Source organism: Rhamphochromis longiceps, linkage group LG19 (assembly GCF_057381845.1).
Source record: "Rhamphochromis longiceps isolate RC_006_pf linkage group LG19, R_longiceps_female_GT1.1, whole genome shotgun sequence".
In the NCBI taxonomy this organism is placed as follows: domain Eukaryota; kingdom Metazoa; phylum Chordata; class Actinopteri; order Cichliformes; family Cichlidae; genus Rhamphochromis; species Rhamphochromis longiceps.
Window position 1 is genome coordinate 10,262,068 of NC_140575.1, and position 23,163 is coordinate 10,285,230.

Genomic DNA, 23,163 nt, shown 5'->3' on the forward strand with positions numbered 1-23,163 from the left:
ATCTTCTTGGAATAAACTACGTATTCTCTTATTGCTGTTACCAAGTTCCTGTGAAAAGCAGATTTTTCCTATTGGTGACTCAGCTGGATCAGGGAGAGTGACTGAGGCAGATATTGAGCTGTCAGTGTTTTTATATAACATTAAAGTCCCTGAGGGTGTGGCACCAAGCACCACTGAGGATTCCACCTTTTTAAGTTCCTGTATGGTAGGTTTATGTAAGGTATTTAAGGTGGACGCACGTAATCAGCGTCAGGTGTGTTGTTAATCATAAAAAGGCAAAACGTTTGTGACCGCTGCGCTTTTATCTTAAAATGTTTGGAACAAAGACCAAAAAGGACAAGATAAGTACTGCTGGAGTTATTGGACTGTTTAATTAATTCATGCATACCAGAAGCATCGCGTCACCCCCGCTAACAACCACCTCAGTGGCTTCACGCCTACGCTTGAATTTTTGTTTTTTGTTCCCTGTTATACTGATCATAAAGCTTTTTCCCCCTTTTTTAAAAATAAAAACCATCTTGCTGTTGCCCTGTTTTCTGATTTTATAGCTGAAGATGTTGTACAGTAACTAACCCTAACCCCTAAATTTTAAATAGTTTAAAAGCATGTAGAAGAGGATATTTAGGCAAGTCCATTTCTCCTTTTGTTATCAAGAAGCACGGACAAAAAGGAAAAATAACCCTGAATCATTGGTCATTGGTCCCCACCAATGCCAAAACGAAATCTACGCCCACTGTCTCTTCCATTGCCGTTTCACTCCAAACGTAACAAATGTCCAACTCAGACAGTGTTCTCAATTTGCATTCACACACAGTGAAGTTGCAGCTTGTTGGAAATGCATCTCCATCCATCCAGTCATGATGATGGTGTTTTCTCCTTGCTGATGCCTTTTGCACATACTGCTGTTGCTGCTGGACCCCTCGCTGCTCAGGATACTGCTGTTGTCTCTTGACCTGCCATGTTGTTGCTTTTGGATCTGCATTTCTCGACAGTCAAGTGGAGGGTGCGTCTGTCCTCTCAGTAAGTGAGTGAGACAGTAGACAGTGGTGAGGAGGGCTGTGTGAAAGCAAAAACACATAAATATGCCTGACACCCGTAAACGAAGCAGCATCTGGCTGCAGTTTAAAGACTCTTTTGTTTGTCTTGGTCTCGTCTCGTCTCGACTTCGTCTCATCTTGGTCTTGGTCTCGTCTCGACTTGGTCTCGACTTGTTCTTAGTCTTGTCTTGGTCTCGATACCCTCTGGTCTTGGTCTTGGTTTTGGCAGTCTTGACTGCAAGTCTAGTTGCACCAGTGGTGCCATGAGCAGTATCTATCTGCTGCTCATCAGCTGCTATGCCGTGGTTATTGTCACAATGTGGTGTATTTGGATCACTCGATCCTAAGTGGATATGGATATGATCCAGGATTGGATGTTTTGTATAAAATTTGAAAGGAACAATTGTTCCTTTCCCCTTTGCTGTGTACTCTGCTGATGCTGTTTTCAAAACCTACCACACTCATGTACAGTATCAGTGTCACACTGAGATATTTCAAAGATAATAATAATACATTTTATTTGAAAGCGCCTTTCAAAACACTCAAGGTCACTGTACACATTAGAATAAAAAGCAACATAAAAACAAGCAGTTTACACAATCGTAAAAGCATAAGACATAAACTAATTTAAAAGAGCAGAGTGGAGAGGTTATGTGGGATAAGCTATTTTGAACAAGTGAGTTTTGAGTTGGGACTTAAAGAGAGAGAAGGAAGAGATATTTCTTAAATCAGGAGGTAGGGGATTCCAGAGTCGTGGAGCAGAGCAGCTGAAAGCCCTGCTCCCCATGGTGGCAAGACGGGGGGAGGGGACGGAGAGTGAAAGGGAAGAAGTAGATCTGAGACAACGAGATGGGGCGGTGATCTTAACCAGATCAGAAAGATATGGAGGGCAGAGATGATGAATAGCCTTAAATGTGTACAAGAGTATTTTGAAATTGATACGATATTTGACCGGGAGCCAGTGAAGCTGCTGCAGAACAGGAGTAATGTGGTGGATAGAAGGGGTCCTGGTGATGATACGGGCAGCAGAGTTCTGGACGCGTTGAAGCTTGTGGATGGATTTTTGAGTATAAAAATAACCTGAATAAATACAAATAAAGGGAAAGAGCTGTCCAGACCTCTGTCTCTGACCATCTGTGTTAACACTTGAAATCGGAAACATGTAAATGTAACAAACATGTTAAAACATAAGAAATCAGGAAGGGGCAAAAAAAGCATTTTGCTAAAAAAAGATTTAGAGCAGAAGTTTTTAAAATGAAGATATATTGCATTTATTTACAATTAAAAACACACAGAGCAGAAAGTGTGTTACTGTTTTACATCCACAGACACACAAGAAAAGAAGCCGGCAACGTGAGGTCAAGTTATGGCAATTTTATTTGTGTATTTCAGTACATGTATTCAGAATAGGGTTTTTAAAAACAAACAAACGTCCCAAGTCAAGTTTGGGGGGATTTTTGTGAAAGAAAGGTTGAGAGAGGGGGAAGGAGGAAGAAACTATTGCTCTCCTTAAACTTGATGCTGCTGGGTCAGTTTTTTCTCAGCAGTCTGCTCCAGAATCCACTCCTGTCCTCGGCTTTCTTTTCTTTTTCTTTTGCCTTCAGCTCTTTTAAGGTTTTGTTTAGCTGCTCCTCGGCGTCTTTAAATGCTTCTTTCAGCTGCTGTTTGGCCAGTTTGACTTTCTGTTTCAGGAGCTCTTTAGCTTCCTTTTTGTGCTTTTGCATTTCTTTAAGTGCATCTTTGCAGCCTTTCTTGGTCACCTCAGAGGCTGTCGTTTCTTTCTTGAATACCTTCAACTCAATTTTCTCTTCTGCAAGTTCTTCTTGCACTTTCATCAGTTTCTTCTTCAGAGTTTCACTTTCCTGTTTTGCCTCCCATTTTCCATGTGTCTCTTTTTCTATTTCTTCCTCTGTTTCCAGCAACTTCTTCCTCATGTTTTGAGTGAAACTCTTTGTATTTTCCATTTCTTTCTTTGCTTCCTGTATTTTAAATTTCTCTTCCTCCAACACTTTTTGAGCTTCCAACAATTCTTTCTTCATATTTTCAATCTCATTTTCTGCCTCATGTTTACGTTTTTTCTCCTCTTCAAGTTGTTGCTTTACATGCAGTAATTCCTTCCTGAGTATTTCAGCTTCAGCCGTTACATTTTCAGCTTCTTGTGCTGCCAACTGCATTTTCCTTTTCTCCCCTTCAAAAGCTTCCTGCACCTCCTGTAATTCCTGCATCACATTTTCTGCCTCCTTCTTTGCAGTTTGATATTTATTTTTAGCTTCTTGTGCTGTGCTTTTCTCTTCCTGCAATGCTTTTTGAGCTTCCAACAGTTCTTTCTTGATGTTTTCATTCTCATTTTCTGCTTGTTGTTTTCCCATCTTCTCTCCTTTAAGCTTTAGACCCACATGCAGTAATTCCTTCAATACTACTTTGGTTTCAAACTTTGAATTTTTAGCTTCTTCTCTTGATTCTTCTGCCACTTCTTTTAATTTGACATTTTCAGCCTGTATTATTTGAAATTCTTCTCGTAGTTTAATCAGCTCAGACTGTTCTGTACTGTATGGTGACGCACTCACCAATCCTCTTCTCGATCTCCCTTGATTCATTTTGGCCTTTTAAACAAAGGAACCAAAGTTTTGTAGAGAAGTGAAGTTTTCGATGTGTTTTTTTTCTTCAACCGTCGTCTGTCCTGCACAGAGATGCTGCTGTAGATGTGTCTCTAGCTGTGTCTGGATAAAATGAAAAATGCTGTAACTAAGTGCTTGTGTTGCACAGTTCTACAAAACATTCCATTCCATGCATGCTCCGCCCACATGGTCAGGAATGTCAGGTGCTGCATCACCAAATGCTGCTCCCGTTGCCTAGCAATAACAGCTGTTTACTTTTTGGGGTCTGGTTCATTATTTAATAAAGAAAACATGTCCAAGTATTGCAACCATGGTGCTGAGGCTCAGTGCATATTCTAGCCTGCTGTGTGGGTGGGCAGCTAGAAATCACTGGTGGGCAACATGAGAGAGGAGAAAACTGGAGCAGCCAAGCAGGGAGCTGCAGGTTGCTGGTTTGAGTCTCTGTTCAGATGCTGGTGTCTCCTCTCTCTGAGATGTTTGCAAACAGTCCCAGATAAAACAATAAGGATAATAAACAAACACGTGACTAAACTAACATTTATGACACTGATATGTTTCATGTGATGGCCTCTATACAGCAGTCACTGCAAGCATCCACATCAGCACACTTACTTTTCTTTAAGCAGGCGTGCTGGGGTCCTCCTAAGGAAAGTTTGAGAACTTCATTTCCTTCATGCTGGTGAACTTTTTACCAAATTTTTTCATCAAAGCTTCTCCATCACTGACAGCGATTGTTTGGATCTTCACACTCATCTCCATGAACCCTAAAAAATGAGTTTCACTTTGCTCATATAATGCCAGGAGTGTCTCCATATTCCACAAAAGTCTATGCAAACATGTAACAGTATCCCATATTCATAAAAATATTATTGATATTATAACAAAAGCTGTCTCCACCACAATTGTCCCAAGTGCTTTTTTTAAAACAGGATTTTAAACCAGAGGATTTCCCTAAAGCTTAATTTTTTTAATATTTTGTAGACAACAGAATCATTTCAGAAAAACTCAAAATGACTGGTGTCAATATTATTTGCCCCACAAAAAAGGTCAAATATAAAAAAATATTGCAAATATTGCACAGTGAAAAGGCACTACGGCTCAGTTGTTCCCACTCGCCTTTTGTCCTCCTGTTTCCCCTCCCTCTCCCCTCCAACGAGGAGTTAAACAGTTTGATGGCGTGTGGGACAAAGGAGTTTAAGCCTGTTGGTTCTTGACTTTGAGAGAAGCAACCTGTCGCTGAATAGGCTCCTCTGATTATTTACGAGCATGTGCAGAGGATGCCCAGCATTTTCCATAATGTCCAGCAGTTTCTTTAATGTCCTTTTCTCTCCCACTATCACCAAAGTGTCCAGCTTCATGCCGACCACAGAGCTAGCCTTCCCGATTCGTTTTTCCAGTCTGGATGAGTCCTTTGCTGTGCTGCTCCCCCAGCTGTTTCTGGTTCTGTTTTGGTTAAGTCCTAAGTAGTCCTGATTTTGAACTGTTGTAGTCCTGTTTTGAGGGGAGAGATGATGAATAGCCTTAGATTACTTACTGGATCCACCCCAGATGAGCTGCTTTTGCAGTTCCAGGAAACCTGTACTCAGACCCTAAACCCTGTGAACCCATTAAAAACCAGGCGCCCAAAACGTGTTCCACAGCCCTGGTTAAATGAATCCACCCAAGCAGTCAGGCGTCAGTGTAGGAGAGCAGAGTGAAAGTGGAAGAAAGACAAATTGCAGGTTTCTTTTGAAATGTTAAAAGAATGTTTCTCAGGTCATTGTGTTAAATTGTCATAATCGCCGTGTTCTCTTTAAGACTATCAGCTCTACTCTAGACAACCCTGAAAGCCTCTGCTGACACATGTCATCAGTTCCTTTCTTTCTTTGTAAACAAGGTCGAGTCTGTCAGGTCAGCAATAGTACTTCCTACAGATGACCCATCAGTGTTTATTCCATGACTGTAAACATGTTTCCATTTGTCACGTCAGTCTTTACTCTGAAATACAGGAAATGACATCATGGCTCAAAATCTTTGTCGTTCAAACAATTCTTTATTTAACTTTTTTTTTAAAAACTTTATTTAAGAAGTTAAACAAAAAGAACTTTAACAAAATACATTCAATAAAAACTTGAACAACAGGAAACTGATTTTTCATCCAACCACTGGGGAAAAAAAAAAAGGTAACGACTGAACACAAACAGAAGAACAATTTATAAAGATTAACATTGAACTATAGGAACAGTTTGATTCATAGCCTCATTAGAACTTTAACTTAAACTTAAGGAGAGCCGACCTGAGCTCTGTGGAGCCTGATCTCCAGGGTTTTAAGTTGGACTCTGAAACCAGAGGATGTTTCTCTCTCTTCAGATTCACTCTGATCCTGTGATGGGAACGGTTTCAGCCCTGCGTGATCGCGCTGATGTTTGCACAGAGCAGATAATGAAGTGAATGTTTTGGCACAGTGGTAACAGTGAAACAGTTTATTAGTAACGTGGGATCGTTTGTGTGCAGAGTATGAACTGAGATTACTGAAGCTCTTGTCACACTGCTCACAGCTGTAGTTTCCTTCCATGTGTGTACGTTCATGCTCGTTACGATGACCTGAATGTGAGAAGCTTTTGTCACAGTGTCTGCACTTGTATGGTTTCTCTCTTGTGTGGACTCGTTTGTGTGTTTTAAGCTGACCTGCAGTGGTGAAGGATGACCCACACTGATCACACCAGTACACATCTTCTCCGGAGTGAATGCGTACGTGTATATTTCGGCTCCATACCCGGCTGAAGGTTTTTCCACAGATGTCACAGCTGTATGCCTTAATTCCAGAGTGGGTAACTAGATGACTCTGTAAGTTGCTACTTTGAGTAAAAGCTTTGCCACACTGATCACAGCTGTAAGCTTTAACTTCACTGTGGACGACTTGGTGTCTTTTTAGGACATTCTTCCAGGAAAACGACTTTCCACACAAGTCACAGCTGAACGGTCTCTCTCCAGTGTGGATGAGCTGATGTTGTTTTAGTTTAAACTTCCAGGTAAAATCCTTCCCACACTCGTCACAGGTGTTTTTTTTCTCTTTCTTCTGTGAGGTTTGTCGGCCTCCTGAGAGCGCTGACTTCTCGGTCCACGTTGGTCCTGCAGTGACAGAGATACAGAGGCAGTGAGTGAAATGCAGTCATTAAACAAACTGAAGCTTCAAACTCCCTCCATTAACACTAGTTTTAAACCTGAAGGTGGAGTGTGGCACCAAACACCTTAAAGGTCTCTTATCCCCACCTACTGGTAGTAGTAACACATTACATCCAACCTGCTGTTAAAGATAATTAATCATTGTTCAAACACTCTAAAATCATGCCCATCTCTCCTGCTTGTACACAAATATTAATGCTAACACACTCATAGTAATAAATGTTTACCAGGTCTGTACTTTTTTATATTTCCTGTTTGTTTCCTATTATATATTTCTATAATTGTCTAATTTATTCGATAATAATAAATCAAATGTAACAGTTACTAGCTTGGTTCAGTGAAGGATGATGTCAGAGTCTGACTGTAACCTGACGTTTTTTTTACTTTTACTCGCTACATTAAAAAAAAAATCTGTATTTTCTACTCCTTACATTTTCAACACAGGCTTGTTACTTTTGGTTTAAGTCATTTGAGGGGAGTTATTTCATCACTGCGGGCATCAAAGATCAAATTGATTTGAGCCTAAACAGTAACACATGAAATCCAATCCTGCATCATACACCAGGCTGTGTGGTAAAGTCCTATAAATGGAGCATGTAACGATCACGGTAACACAAACCGTAAATCTTATCTGAGTTTAAAGGTTTAAATCACCGTCAATTTCATCCTTCTATGATTCAGAGTTTGGCGACATCCTTATCATACAGAGTTCCGTTGGCTGAGTTGGGGAAAAGTTCTCAATAGAGTTTTTGAGCTCAGCAAGGAAATCTGTCAGTTCATGGTGTGAGATTATTATATTATCTTATGCCACGTTATACCCCTAATTAAAGATAGTGAAATTATTATGTAGTTTTAGTTTGCATTATTCTCCTGACTTTGAAGAAGGTGACAACTATTACAGTTATTAAACTGATTTGTATTACATTAGACTGCTGATTTATTGTGAATGAGTGATATTGTTTTGATGCATTATACTGCTGAGGTATAAGAAATACTGTTTTCAGAGAGTCATGGCCTTATTTGTCTGATTAGAAGAGAACAGAGCATACCGGAGAGGTTTTCTGCCCCATCTCATCAGGAGGAGATAAAACAGGGAGCCAAGGCCGTCACTTAGGCGCCGTAAGAGAGAAAGAATGTGAATGTTTAGGTTTTATGACTAGGTGGAGGGGGGCTGAAGCTATAAGAATGTGAGAAACACTCAGACGCTTCGAGATCAGGCGGACACCCTCCCGCGCTCATCTCCCCTCCGGATGGTTTATGCTCAAAAGTGTTGAATTGTATGGAATAAAAGATTGTTGATTGAGCATTTATACACCGAGTATTGTCCTCCCTTCAGCCCAAAGATCAAAAGAATTGGGAGATTTAACAATGGACATGGCATGTATGATGCAGTGAAGGCATTTCAAGTGAAGCTGTCACAAATGCACCAGTGCAACCTGTCTCACTTTCCCTGTTGCCAAGTAATGTTGAACCAAGTCGGCGCACTTTGCTGATAAACTGAGTGCACTGAGTTCGCGGCGCTTTGGTGACTGTGAATCACAAAAAGAGAATTTCAAGCTTCTTCTTTACGTGGAAACTGCACCTGTGCAGATTCAGATGGAGCTGCAGTGTAATGGTACACTCAAGGCAAAGTACGACACTGAATGGCCTGCACAGTTTATTAGTTCCATTCCTGCAGCAATGGCCCAGCTCAGTCTACATGCAGCTATGTATGACTATATGCTCATGCCACTGTGTTGATTGCAGGTGGGTGCATGCTCCATGTTGCAGGGTTTTTCTTCAGGTACTCTTTTTTTTTTTTTTTTTTTTTTTTTTTTTTTGTCCGCCATGATCTAAACACATGCACCTCATTGGAAGCTCTAAATAACCCACCTAAATTGGTTCTTAATTTAAAATTAAAAGTGATCATCTGAAAATTAGACGAAAGCTTATTTGTGACAATCTAAGAAACATGTAATTGAAGCTGCTCCTCTTTGCTGTGGGCAGGTTTGAGAGCTGCCACCTGGGCTTCGCTGGAGGGCAGCAGGAGCAGCCTCAGCACCTCACTCCTCCTCCGCCTGCAAGCACACCTCTGCTGTGACCTGGAAAATGCCTAAGGAAGCTTTTCCCTTTTCACTTTGGGTGTAAGCGGTCCTGGGTTCAAATCCCTGATGAGCCTGTTTGGTTTTTGGGGCTTTGCTGTTGAACTGTTCATGCAAGTCCTGGGAAACTGTAATTTGCTATTTTCAGATGTCATAAAAACTCCCTCAAAAGCCTTCAGCTGATCCAAAATGCTGGAGCGAGAGTACTGGCAGGGCCTAGAAAGAGAGAGCATAACGTTCAAGACTGAAGATTTTTTATTTGTCACATGCATAGTCATTAAATTACAAAACAAACAGTGAAATGTCTCCTGAACTGCTCCTTTGACTGTACAAAAAAAGACATTATATACAATAAGTAAATAGATTTTAAAAGTCTGGAAATTTTAAATCAAAAATCTGAAAATGTACTTTGTGCAAATGGAGTGTTAAAGTGTCTTGTGCCATATTAGCACAGCAACGTATTGACAGAGCTGTGCAAGTAAACAAGTGACCAGAGTAATATAAACAGAGTAATTCAACTGAGTGACCAGAGAAGTGTAAACAGTAATGCGACCAGGGTAGTGTGAACAGATTGATATAAGGTCCTGTTTCAGTCACTTATTGATGCTATGAGGGGAGTGGGGGCGTGTTCTGGTTTAGGACTCGTACGGCCTGAGGAGAGAAGCTCCTCCTCGAGTGTCTGTTTTGGCCCCGATGGTGTGGAACCTTCTGCCTGATTGCAGAAGTCGAAACATTTTGTTACTGGGATGGGACCAGTCCTTTAATATCTGAGATGCTCTGGACCAACATCTCCTGGTGTAAATGTCCTGTAGGGAAGTTATATTTGTGGATCATACTGTATTTGCATTTGTAACGCAGCAGCGTTCTGACGCACGGATCACTCTGCTTCTCAATCCTGGACACAGTTATTCCCACACCAGGAAGTGATGTTCTGTGTGAGGATGCTCTCCACAGCGCCTGAATAGAAAGTTCTGAGGACCACTGGAAAAACCTGCTAACTTCCTGAGTTGTCGGAGACGGTACAGGCGCTTGCCTAGCCTTTTTGGACTGGACGTGAATGTGAGCAGACCATTTCAGGAATGAGGAGATGTGAACACTGAGAAAGACAATGAAGCAGAAACTGCTAAGAGTGGGATTCAAACCCACACCTCCAGGGGAGAGTGAGCACTAAACACAGCACCTTAGACCACTCAGCCATCCTGAAACAGATCGAGCTGAACTGATTTTCTGATAAATCCAGAATCCAGTTTAAAATCCTTCCCTTCACATAAAAAGTCTTGAATGAACCTTTGGTCTAACTGCTCTTCACACCTGACTGGTAACAAGATGGCGCTGCTGTGTGTGGTTGCTCGTCTGTCACTCTGAAGTTTGTTTCTGTTTCTATTATTTCTGACCTGTTTCATTCACCAAACAAAGTCTCTGCTGAGGTATAATCGCCAGACATGATGATCACCTTTTATTGAAAAGGTCGGCACCACCAGGCCTCTTATCACAGCTCCTGACTCTGACCCCTCTGTCTCTGTGTTACTGTCTTGATTAAGGAATACACCTGTTTACTCGGGGATGTGCCAACTTGCACTACGGTGCTAGAGCATGATATTGATGTCCAGGGAGCTAAACCTATTAAGCAGCATCCTTATCGAGCCAGCCCCCATAAGCGCTTGCTCATGAAACAGGAGGCTGACTATCTGCTGCAACATGGCTTAGCGAAGCCCAGTCAAAGCCCCTGGAGCTCGCCTTGTATAGTGGAATCTAAGCCAGATGGCTCGCCCCGTTTTATTACAGACTTCCGGAAGGTGAACTCTGTGACTGTGGCTGACTCACATCCTCTCCCAAGAGTTGAGGCTTGTGTGGACAGTATTGGACTGCTCAGTATGTCACTAAATTAGATCTTCTTAATGGTTACTGGCAGGTCCCTTTAACTGAACGTGCCTCTAACATCTCTGCCTTTGTTACACCTGATGATTTTCTACAATACGCAGTCATGGCTTTCAGCATGTGTAACGCTCCTGCCACCTTCCAGAGGCTGGTAAATAAAGTCCTCCGTGGCCTGTCCAACTGCAGTGCCTACGTAGATGATCTAGTAATTTATACTGAAACATGGCAAGATCATTTGGAAACGTTACACCAGGTATTTCACCGTTTGGCTCAAGCTACTCTAACTCTCAACTTAGCTAAGTGTGAGTTTGCCAAAGCTATAGTGATGTACTTAGGCAGGGAGGTGGGACGTGGACAGGTCCGGCCCATAGATGCCAAAGTGGCAGTGATTAAAGAGTTTCCCACACCTACCACCAGGCATGAGTTGCGTAGGTTTCTAGGGACGGTGGGCTACTACAGAAACCTTTGTAAAAATTTCTCCTCAGTAGTCAAGCCATTGACTGACCTACTCAGCCCAAAAGTTGAGTTTATATGGTCAAGTGAGTGTCAAGATGCTTTTGAGAGTGCGAAAGTCCTCCTCTGCCACACTCCTGTGTTAGCTGCACCTGATTTGACACGACCATTCAAACTGGAGGTTGATGCCAGTGCTGTCGGGGCTGGGGCAGTGCTGTTGCAAGAAGACTTGCAGGGTTTGAACCACCCCGTTTGTTACTTTTCCCGCAAGTTCAATAAAAATCAGTTAAACTACTCCACCATTGAAAAGGAGACCCTGACTTTGTTGTTGGCTCTTCAGCACTTTCACGTATACCTGGGGTCCAGCATGTTACCTCTTGTTGTGTACACCGACCACAACCCACTTGTGTTCCTTACTCGCATGTTTAATCATAACCAGCGCCTTATGCGCTGGGCTCTGTTGTTGCAGGAATACAACTTAAGTATTCACCATAAGAAGGGGTCTGAAAATGTTTTAGCTGATGGTCTGTCCCGCTTGTAAACATGTTTTGCTGTGTTTGTTCTTTGTTTTTGTTCACACTCTTTAATGTCTGCTTCTGCCCAACATAGGTGGTACTTTAAGGGGAGGGGTGGCCCCGCCTTCCTCTATGGAAATCAAAGTGTTCCAGGACTCACGGGGGATTGGCTGGCCCGGACCTATGCCCGCCCCACCTTCATTCAGGTCAGAGCGTGCCAGACCACTCACACCATTGGCTGCTGAGGGAGCCTTGAGTACGACAGACCAATGACACAGCTGCCTGCAATCACCTGAGAAGATAAAAGGCTGAGGATTCTTCATTCGTGGAGGGACTTGTTGATTTGAACAGACTGTGGAGACGGTCCCTCCTGCCTTTGCACTGCTGCCATGTGAGCCTTTGTTTTGAGTTGCCTCCTGTGAGATGTTTAGATGAGTAGTGTTCTACTGGTGTTACTGGAGTTGTTATGTTTGTTTAAAATCACTCTATTGCCTAGTGAGTTGTTTCACTAACGGTTTTCAGTTGTGTTAATAAACCTTATGTTTTTCTTTTTATCTAACCCCCTAGTCTCTGGGCTCGTTTATGTTACGTCCGCTGTCGCCTAGCAGAGCCGGGTCGTAACACAGAGCATAAACTAACACGTCACTTGGAGATAACTGTAGATTTTTCCTTCATGGTTTCAAATGTAAGCTGGCTGATTTGGTTCATTTTTGTTTTTTTGTTTTAAACTGAGCAAACCTGGTCTTCTCCTGAGGACTGCTGCAGGTATCATGCGAGCATGTTAATTTATTAAAAAAACCAACAGCAAAAACCCCCAAAATAGAATGAAACTCATTTCAGGAGACAAATAGCACTGATAGAGACATTTTTTTTGTACAGATTGGCAAACGGAAAGTTTCTAAAGAGTCGTGCACACACAAGTAGACTACTACAACATGCTACTTAGTTAGGAGAGTTTGAGAATGACAACTAAGCGGAACAAGATTAGACCCAAACATTGTCATCGAAACAAAAACACAAAAAGCTGAGGGGAGGGAATAGAGAGGAGGAAAGCTGAGCTGGCAGCGGGGTTGCTGGAGGAAGGCTGCGCCGCCTCGCCAGCTTAGATCTGCAGGGAGATTTTTACGTTGTGAGAAGAAGGGAATGTTTTTGAAGGGTGCAGAAGCTGCACGTTTGACTGTGGTGTGAGAGGAGCGTGTGTGTCTGTGTGTGTGTACCTTATCGTTCCTACTCGCAGAGGATTAAAAGCGTACAGCCAGTCGTTCATGTCGTTCTCGTTGGTGGCCTGCAGGAGGATGCCTCCATGTTTTGTGCACACTGCAAATGTGTTGGGCGTCTGAAAAGAAAACATCACATTATATTCATGTTCATTCAAATGATAAATCCCAGTCCATTTGCTATTTCATCAATCAACGTGCACCAAAACAATTTGAATGAATTCTCATTAAAAGACAAACGTGTTACATCCAGCCTTTCTCTATCCTGCCTCAAACCTTAAGCATGGCCTGCTGGTCTTCGCTGTATTCCACCTGAGCTGTGGAGAGAGTGGGGACGCCTCGCTCCACGGGGTCCTGGTCGCTGTTGTAGATGAAGTCGTAGGGCCGGCGAACAACCACAAAATGCTTCCCCCATGAGTTAGAGCGAGGCTCCACGAAGCTTAGAAAACCCTTCTTGGACACAACAGATCTGAAAAGAAGAGATTTTATTCATTTATTTTTTAAGAGAGCGCTTGTTTTTCTGAGGAAGAAGCAGAGTTGGTTTGTTTCCAGCTGAAATCATCCAGGCTCAGGAATTTGAATCGATCCACATCATTTCTGCTTGAACTAGAGAACATGAGTGTCGACTTACATTTGGTCTGTGAGACACATGTCATAGTGACAGTATTTGGGTTAATATGGCATTACTCACCCTGGTCGCATTTCTTCAATATCAGGCACCAAGTTCAGGAACTCGTTCTTTGCAGCCCGCGCAAGGTAGGAGGTCTCCAGAGTGGGAACCATCGGGAAGTTTTCACAGTCTGAGCAGGAGGGACTGGAGGCACGTGAGCTGTTCTCAGGGGTCCTTTAACACAAATCACACCAAGTTAGAATCAAATAGATAACCTGTCAATAACCGTTTGCAGATCGAGGTCAATGTTCCTAAAAATATGTTTACTTCTGGCCCATGGAGCCACAGCGCGAGTCCGAGAGAGAGGGGGAGGTAGAGGAAGGGGTGAGGGTGGCACTGCTGAAGCTCGTCACGGATGGATCACGTCCGATCGGTGAGATGAGAGAAAGCTGAAGTGAAACAACAGCAGGATGAGGTAGACGTCAATATAGGAACTCCCTGATGTGACACAGAAAGGCTATTTTTTAATTTCTTTGTAGTATTTCTCACCTTGCAGTCACTGATGCTGTTCACCAGCTGCTTGTATTCAGTATTGAAGGTGTGTGTCAGAAGGCGCAGGCACTACAACACAACAGGAACAAGACCGAGCAGAGAAGGAAGAAGGCAGCAACAAGAACGCCCACTAAGCCCACGTTTTTCTCACCTTGGTGGCCAGCTCCTTCTCACGCTTTCAAAGGTGGTGCTGGAGATCTGCGAGGAGACGGAGGTGGACGTGGACAGAGTGCTGGAGCTCACGCTGGGGGACAGAGACTCACTCAGGGACTTGGTGGTGGGAGCTGTTCCCACGGGAGCCACCTCTCCCAGAAGGTGACGGGTCTTTTCCACCTGGACGAAAGATGGGGGCGAATGTGAGGTGGGGAGAAGAGGGGAGGTTAGTCATGTAACGTCTGTACTCTAAGAAAAAACTTTTTAGAATAGCACTTTGGTCTTTGAGTTGAAAAGTCATTTTTCCCTCTACAATATTAAACAGATTTATTTCTTTATGAATCTTTTAAGGCCCCACCTCCTGCAGCTGCTCCATCTTCTCCAGCTCCCACTGGTGCTCTAGGATGAGGCTATCTCCTCTGGGCCTCCAGCCGGCCAGGTTCTCCTCTCCACGCACATAAGCCACTGATGTGTCCAGCACCTTCCTCCTCCTCCTCTGCATCCCTGCTCAGGACATGAGCCCTCATTAGGATGAAGCTCTCCACAGAATTATGATAAAACAGCTGCCGTTCTTTAAACATGTTTCATGGCCGCTCACCTGGGCTTCCAGTGTCAGACATCTTACACAAGCTCAGCTCGTAGATCCCAGTCACTCGGTTGCTATAATGAAGCAGAAGTTTTGAACAAGGAAACTTTGTAACAGGGCAGATATCTTTGATTGTGAAACAGAGATGGCCACAGTGCAGCAGCCCAGATTTACCAGTCAGGAGTTTTGGAGTATCCAGTCCCAAAGAGGTTCTTGAGAGAACGGGGTGGGGAAATCTTGGCGTCTCGGGAGTAAAAGACCGTGCAGATGTCTTTGGTGATAATGGCAGGCTGGATGCAATGGTCCAGCTGCAGAGAGGAGATAAAGGGTGTGTGTTAGACACGATGACATCAAGAGACTTAAAAACACGTACAAACAGGTACAACACGGCGGAGCAGCGGCTGACCTCCAGATACGCAGATAAGGTCATGTAGATCTTCTCTCCGTAGGGAGTGACGCGGTTGAGCAGGAGGGAACCTTTTAAGGGTGTTTTTATTTGTGCTCCCTGGCCTGGAAATAAACGGTTTCCGATCAGACCTGCTTCATCTTTGTGCCCTTGGTATCTGACTCGCTTGCTCCCCCATGCATTTTAAAAGAATCCTTCTCTTCAGCATGAAGTTCTGGCTCAGCTTTAGTGTCTGCATTACATGTACACAAAGACAGAAACATTCAATGATAAAAACACACAGTGGAATAAAATTGTGAGAAGTCATCAGTTGATGCAGTTTAAGGACACTTGTTCTTCTGTGCAGTCTCACCTGGAGCTCACGCTTCTAGTTCATGCCATCATGACCAAAGATTCTTCAATTAATAGTTTAAAGATGTCCATGAATGCACTGCTAACTGCTCTTCACCCTGATAAAAATCAACATGCATTTAGAATAAGAAACACTTTTACAAAACAATAGCTTCACTGTACTTAGTGATTTATACGTCTACAAAACAGGTTCAGTTTGTAACTGAGAGAGCGGCTCAGTGGCGCTGAATTATATTTCCAATAGAAACACAATTTCATATGTTGTAGTAACAACACACTGCCACAAGATGGCAGCCTAGACCTACTTTACCATGCTGTTCCAGTACAAAAGAAAAAGTGACAGAGCCTTGAAAGAGTGACAGAGACACTTTTTATGAACTCATCTGTAATGTGTCACCTTTTCTGTAGGATGAAGAAGTGCTTCCCTTCTTTTAAAGTAAATACAGGCTTACAAAGATCCTCTAAACATGTTTCTGAAATAATCCTAAACACAATCATTAAATCAAAAATGCAAGAAACTATTTATTTAATCACTCTTCTTAACTTAATTCCTTAACTTAGTAAAAAAAATAATAAAATAGACAAGAACTTTTCTGCTGTCTCACCTCTGTCAGTTTTCATGCTGTTGCAAGAACAGGTGGAGGTGCAGGTGGAACTTTGACTTCAGTGTGGTTTGTATGTGCAGGCAGGAGTCTGACATCTCAGGACAGCAGAGGGTTGTCGAGCACGGTGACTCCTGCTGCGACGCCCCCGTCTGACTGTCCTGAGCTCTTGGTCCTCAGCAGACGGCCCACACACTCATTCATCACCATGTCTTTACCCTGCCTGTAAGAAAGCAAAGACAAGGCTAACATTAGAAACAGCCACCAACCAATCCCTTTTACTCCACCACCCAAAAACCAGTGAGAAACACTAGCTAGTATTAACTTGGAATCAAAGTGCACTAATCCCCAGGCTCCCAGCATAACATACAGTCCAACACAAACTCCACAAACTGTCTTGCTTCAGCTGACTTTCCTTCACCTTCTCTCCAGACAATCTGTTGTGCTCTTTTCAGCACAAAGCCACACTCCTGCTCACTGATCCTCACCTCTTTTTAACCTAGTCTCAGCAACTTTGTCCCATAGCTTGCACATCCTTTCCACCTCCATCTTTCTTCCCAGCCAACTGATACATACCTTTTCTCCTTCCTTAAAAGCCAGCCTAAGAAATACCATTTTATAAACGCCCCATAAATGAAACTGCCATTTTCAAAAATCGTATCATCCAAATTCATGCAGCGTGGCTAAATTAAGAATGAATTACAAACCCGAGCTTCCTTGCTAACATGAGTAACAGCTAAACACTATCATAGTGGAGTGTAAAATTACTGCTAAAATAGCTCATATGAACCCTGATACTGGACTTTGTATTTATCAAAACAAATGATCTGATATTACAAAGAAAACTAATGATTGCTTTTTACAGTATTAGCCCAGAGTGATGTAAGGCAGGGTGGTTAGTCAGACATAACCTGCTGACAACTTGTATCTGGTAGCTTTTTCACATCCTGATCAATGTTGTTGTCAAGTGTGTCTCATATACACTATTATCTCAGTCACAGTACAGCATGCATGAATCACAGTAGATACACAGTAATGCAAAACAGCAGGCAGTCATGTATGTGTCGTCACTGTTTTGACTGAGGCTAGCTCATACATGGAATGCAAGAAAATACTGCATGTGTGTGCAGATCCACACATGCACTGCTTAAACTTCCCTAGTTTAACAAATGGTGAGCAATAAACAGAAGTTTTCAACATGTTTAAAGATGCTTCTATCCCCCCGCCCGCTGTACCTCCTCCTTCTCGCTGAGACTTCAAGACAAACCGTTCTGCTGCTGACAAGGCCACTGATACTGTTTTGTCCCTCTCTGGACCCTGTAGACCAGCGCAACCACAGAGAAATAAATCAGAGGAATAAAATGCAAATGATATTGCTTACACTGAACAGCAACACCCAGGTGAGGATTATCTAATGCCAAATTTTCCAAACAATGAACAAACCGTGCCCTTTGTCTCACCATGTCTAGAGTGTAGAGGTCAGCCAATGTCGCTCGGATCTGCTGCACAGCTTGAGGCTGGTCTGGGAAGAATCTGTCCAGGACTCCAGGTCTGGGGAGCACTTGCTGAACCTTCTTGGTACCAGCCAGGTGAGCGCTGATATCTGGACACTTCACAGCTCGAGAGCGCTCCATGAGGAGACGAGCATCCCAGCTCTGCAATGGAAAACAGACAATGAATTCTCTGCTTTTTATCATTAGATGTATTTCTGTATTAAAAAATTCCGTTTATTGGGCCACTTTGTGCTGGAAGAATTTTCCAGCATAAAATAGCCTCTATCATTTCACTAACTAACTTATTTCACTGCTGCTAATGACGTTTCACAAACTGTCACAGGTTTTTTAGCTTCGTTCGTATAAACTTTCTTGTGGTTGAGATTCCCGAGAAAACAGCCAGCACACTGAGCAGCAGAGGGTGACAACAGTTGGTTTCAACAAAAAAACGGCATCAAAAGAGTCACGGTCATCAGAGCAACATCAGAGAAACAATAAAGTCTAACCATGGAAGGCTTTTTTAAGTATGTGCATAAAAACACAAACACAAAGAACATCAACAATGAGCACCTTTCTTTTTGCTGAAAGTGATATAGCTTTCTGTTACCATCAACTGAAACCGCCAACATTTCAGGTGTGCATGCTGGGCAGCTGAAGATGACATCACAGCACAGCTGCTCTTCCTCATCCAGAAAGCTGTGCTGCAGTGCATCGCTTTTGGCACGCCCAGTCTGTATGTACAGAAACATAACAGAGGAGTAAATATTTGCATCTGCTTATTGAAAAACAATATCAAAGAAATACTTCACTCAGCCTTCCCCCACACTTGCAGTTGCTTGCAAAAGTATTCGCCCCCCTCAGATCTGTGGCAAGATCTGAAACTGCTGTTCACAAACGCTGTCCATCTAATCTGACTGAGCTGGAGCTGTTTTGCAAAGAAGAATGGGCAAAGATTTCAGTCTCTAGATGTGCAAAGCTGGTAGAGACAGACCCTAAAAGACTGGCAGCTGTAACTGCAGCAAAAGGTGGTTCTACAAAGTATTGAGTCAGGGGGCTGAATAATTACGCACACCCCACTTTGCAGTTATTTATTTGTAAAAAATGTTTGGAATCATGTATGATTTTCCTTCCACTTCTCACGTGTGTTGGTCCACTTCTTCTTTGTGTTGGTCTTTCACGTGGAAGTCCAATAAAATTGATTCATGTTTGTGGCTGTAATGTGACAAAATGTGGAAAAGTTCAAGGGGGCCGAATACTTTTGCAAGCCACTGTAGTACCACGCTCCAACAGTTTTGCAAAAGCTTCCCTGGAGAATCATGGAGAAAATACTTTTAGTTCCAGGAAGGAGCTCAAGAGGTCTAAAGTGTAAAGAGTAGACATGTTGACAGATGCTGGCCAATATCCACTCCTAACCAGGTCCTTTAAATCAGGGCTGCACTGCTGCTGCCATGTTTGACATCTGTGTATCGCCTGGTGCACATCATAACGTCCTTGGACCAAAAAGAAAAAGAAACAACATGAATAATACACCACTGCCTTCACAGATGACTTCTGTTAAAGCAATACCATGTTCTGATTGTACAGCAAGGGCAGAAAACATGCTCCATCACACTATGTTCAAATCCATCACAGAAACCTAAATAGCAGGTTGCTGTTTACTATTAATGTCGATTAAAATCACGATTTTTCCTGCTGATACTGTGAAGTTTACGCAACCCACAGGAGCAGTTTCAAAGCTTTACTGTTGGCAGAATGCGAGCTACCAAGAAAGAGAAAACCACTTAAATAGATTCTTTCTAACTGGCTGTAGACACATATGAAAACCAAAATTGAGTGAATCTCATGAGGAAATATCTTGTGCAATTTTGACCGTCCACTCTAATAATACATGTGGTTGGAGGAATGGCTTTAAAAACATCAATAACACTTTCTCTGCTGTGGAGTGGCTGATGTTCGTGATGTAGAACATCACAATCCCCACAGAACCATTCCTCTGGAAGACACTCTCTGCACATAGACAGGACTTTGAACAAATTCAGCAAAATTTGAATAACTGAAAGTAGTATGCACTCAGATCCAGCCACTCTTGACAAAGGTAGCAGCTTCTATTTTGATATTATAGCTCCAGGTGGCTCAGTGTGCTTCACTATGAGCTGACGGTTAAAAGGACATTTGTCAAATTCATGTGGTTTTATAATTATTAAACTTCTCACACGCTCAAAGACATAAATGTCAGCCAACAAGGCATCGCTCATCAAGCTTAGCTCCATAGAAATGTATGTTATTGACACTTAATAACAGCAGGGTGAAGACAGTGGCAACACAGAGGATGGCCAACAGCTTCTGTGTCAGTGAGACATTTCAGCTGGTGTGGCCGTGCTTCTTTCCAGCACTCAGCAGCTTTCTGCTGCCAAAAGGACCGTGACACTGCCCTACTTCTTTGAGCCTCCGGAGAACGACATCAATCCAAAACAGCAGACAGCCTTTTCAAATACTTTTCTCTAAAGAATGCAAATATCAAGTATTCTTGCTCCACTTTCTTTCTGATAATGTCACTTTTACAAATCCTGTCCCATCAGCTCTCATGGCTGGTTTGGCTTTGAGGGTCGGGGAGGACAAAAAGCTATTAAGGACCTTTTGATCTGCAGTCCAGTTCTCCTCTAAAGTATTAAGGATGAAGCAACAGTGCTCCTCTTTGCTATTCTGAAATGTGTGTTAAACACAGTGTAGAAGGTAAGTAGAAGCTTACACAGCACCATCAGCCATCATGCTAAATTTGCATCTTCAAAAGTCAATGCAGCCAGACTCACACCTGATTATAAATGTTCAGGAGACACTGTTGAATGTTTAGTGTTAACTTAAATCACTCATCATTTACAGTATTACAGAGTTCGGGGTTATGGGTTAGCACTATCATGTTACCCGTAACTGTATTAACTATGGTAGTAACTTAACTAGCAGTGTTGGTCAAGTTACTTGAATAAAAGTAATCAGTAACTAATTACTGATTACTTCCCCTAAAAAGTAATCCCCTTACTTTACTGATTACTTATTTTCAAAAGTAATTAATTACTTAGTTACTTTTTAAAAACATGATTTATGACCTGAATAGGTAATAAAGCAATAGATCTTTCAGCCCAATTCTACTTTTTCTGCATCATCCATCATACAAAATGTAATCAAATGGAAAAGTCTGTTTTTAAAACTTGTTTTATTAGTTTGAATCTTTTTACTTTATGCATCAAGCAAAAATTAAATTATATGCAACATTCTGACTAGAAGAAATTTGTGGAAGAATCCGCGAGTCTCTCTGTGAATTTCCAATCCCGTAGTAGCGTACTCGGTGCTTGCTCTGAAGTTAAGGGTTTTTTTCGCCTTAAAAAGAAGTTTCTAAAAGTTTTTGTCACTTTTTACGGAATCAAACTCAAAGTAAGCTCAGTACTTCCACGCTTTAAACGCTGCACGGTCATACTCTCTCTGCACTCCTCCATAGATTATCCATTCTTGATCTGCACACAGCTGTTATTGTCATGAGGCACTCTGGCCAAAAATTTTTTAGTAACGCAGTAACGCAGCGTGCTTACGGGAAAGTAACAGTAATCTAATTACCTTTTTTGCAATAGTAATCCCCTTACATTACTCGTTAATTGAAAAAAGTAATTGGATTACAGTAACGCTTTACCCCGTGTTACTGCCCATCTCTGGCTGTGAAACACTAATGAAAAATGATTAACTCAAGTTTTTGCTGCTAAAGTTGGTTCCATCAGCTGCTGAATCACAGGATGTACTTGGTTATAGTCATTTGTGCATTTTGGGTTGCTTTAAATAAATAATGATGTGTTGTAATCATCCAGATCTAGAACCTTAAACTGCTTTTTCACGTGTCTGTAAATGAATTTCTTTCTTATCATTGGTGTCGGCTTCTGATTTGTCTGTTGTCAAGGTCTCACCTCAGTGTGATTCCTCACGTTTTGTCATGATTAAAGGATGAATGTGAACACAGCTTCAGTGTAAATGTGAATGAAAAAAAAAAAAAGCTGGAAAAAGGAGGAGCCCGGAGCTTCGTCTTTCGCTCGGCCTACCCCGCTATAGCAGACGGACCGTCAGAGACTCGAACTTGGCCGTTAAACTCTGGGGTCTGAATGCTGGCCTCTTAAGGCTGCGCACCACACAGCCGGCCAGAAGAAAATAGAAAAAAAGGACATTTATCTTCTGTTGTTCAACAATTTTTTTCGTTTTTTAAAATCTATTTAGCTTGTTGTGCAGTATTGTTGCTGTAAACAGTGTTGCTGTAAACAGTGTGTCACGTTACTTGAAAAAAGTAATCGGATTACAGTAACACGTGGGCAGTTAACATCTCTGTTAACTAGTCATGATAGAAGCCAATATTTCTGTCCTAACATGGTCGGAATATGTTTGACTACAAGCTAACATTTACAGCATGACTTTAAGCTAGCACCATAAAGACGGTAAAAGACACTAATATGTAGAAATGCATGTGAAAAGTGTTATATTAGCAGTGGTTGTGCTACTCCACACAGCCACTTTAACATTACTGACACTGTGTTTCTTACCTGTAAACAGCGGGTCTTGTGTGATAAAAGCTTGTGCAGAAAGTAGCAGGTGTAGACTGGTCCATAGCACTGTATGAAGTGATAAGATGTGAAAGGACATATATAGGGTACCTTAAAGGGCGCCTTAAAAGTGTTTCCCTGAGCTTTTACTTGCAGCTTGATATCTAAATAAATGTAAATAAATGTAAATAAATGTGAATGAAAAAAAGAGAAACGAGAAAAAGGGGGAGCCCGGAGCTTCGTCTTTCGCTCGGCCTACCCCGCTATAGCAGACCGACCGTCAGAGACTCGAACTTGGCCGTTAAACTCTGGGGTCTGAATGCTGGCCTCTTAAGGCTGCGCACCACACAGCCGGCCAGTTGGAAATAGAAAAAAAGGACATTTATCTTCTGTTGTTCAACAATTTTTTTTTTCGTTTTTTTAAATCTATTTAGCTTGTTGTGCAGCATTGTTCCACACAAATGACACATGGAAACCTAGCTATTTTTTATTGGCTTTCACAAAATGGGACTGCCAATGTTGGAGGTGTTACTGCGCCAAAGTCTTCCTGCTAGCCGGAAACCTGCTGGCGGCGCCACTATGTTCTCAGCACACTCTTCAGCGTCAGCTTTGTTGCCTGTTTTCGGCACACCTACCTAGTCCCACTCATCCACTTTATCTGCTCATGGCAGATTTACCCACACTGAGCACTCCTTGGATTAAGGTAAATTGAAGCAGGTCATTATAAAAAAGACACACAGTTTATCATCTTATCCTTGTGCAACAGCTAAAAGCACTCTGTTCATTTGTTTGCTAGATTAGCCGCTAGCATACACACACTGTGTTAGAGGCTTGTTGCTACCTAGTTAGCGATGCTACACACCTGTTATTGT

General features: G+C 42.3%; 2 protein-coding genes across 2 annotated transcripts; both read right to left on the reverse strand.

Moving 5' to 3' along the window:
- Positions 1–8,912: 8,912 nt before the first annotated feature.
- On the reverse strand, positions 8,913–14,402 carry LOC146646199 (kinesin-like protein KIF1B). The gene is made up of 6 exons (XM_085392202.1): positions 14,124–14,402; positions 13,902–14,023; positions 13,656–13,808; positions 13,241–13,433; positions 12,965–13,083; positions 8,913–9,117 (listed from the first exon to the last, which is right to left on the reverse strand). Exons 2-6 carry the CDS (start codon positions 13,910–13,912, stop codon positions 8,913–8,915), a joined length of 681 nt encoding a protein of 226 aa, XP_085248328.1. The 5' UTR covers positions 13,913–14,023; positions 14,124–14,402.
- Positions 14,403–17,277: 2,875 nt separating this feature from the next.
- LOC146646200 (glutathione synthetase-like) lies at positions 17,278–22,356 on the reverse strand. The gene is made up of 4 exons (XM_085391028.1): positions 22,292–22,356; positions 18,325–18,448; positions 17,685–17,879; positions 17,278–17,541 (listed from the first exon to the last, which is right to left on the reverse strand). The coding sequence occupies exons 1-4, from the start codon at positions 22,354–22,356 to the stop codon at positions 17,278–17,280; spliced, it is 648 nt and encodes a 215-aa protein (XP_085247154.1).
- Positions 22,357–23,163: the final 807 nt, after the last annotated feature.

Bases quoted from the DNA above. Each gene is read 5' to 3' on its own strand.
- LOC146646199 (XM_085392202.1), bottom strand. The intron at 13,434-13,655 runs GTGAGTAATGCC...TCTTCTTTTCAG, and splicing joins ATTGAAGAAATGCGACCAGG to ATCTGTTGTGTCCAAGAAGG. The intron at 9,118-12,964 runs GTACACACACAC...CTCTCTTTCTAG, and splicing joins CTGCGAGTAGGAACGATAAG to GCCCTGCCAGTACTCTCGCT.
- LOC146646200 (XM_085391028.1), bottom strand. From the start codon at position 22,356: ATGGACCAGTCTACACCTGCTACTTTCTGCACAAGCTTTTATCACACA. The intron at 17,880-18,324 runs GTAACAGAAAGC...TTTCCATTGCAG, and splicing joins GTTGGCGGTTTCAGTTGATG to AGCTGGGATGCTCGTCTCCT. The intron at 17,542-17,684 runs GTGAGACAAAGG...GCTGGTCTACAG, and splicing joins ACCTCTACACTCTAGACATG to GGTCCAGAGAGGGACAAAAC.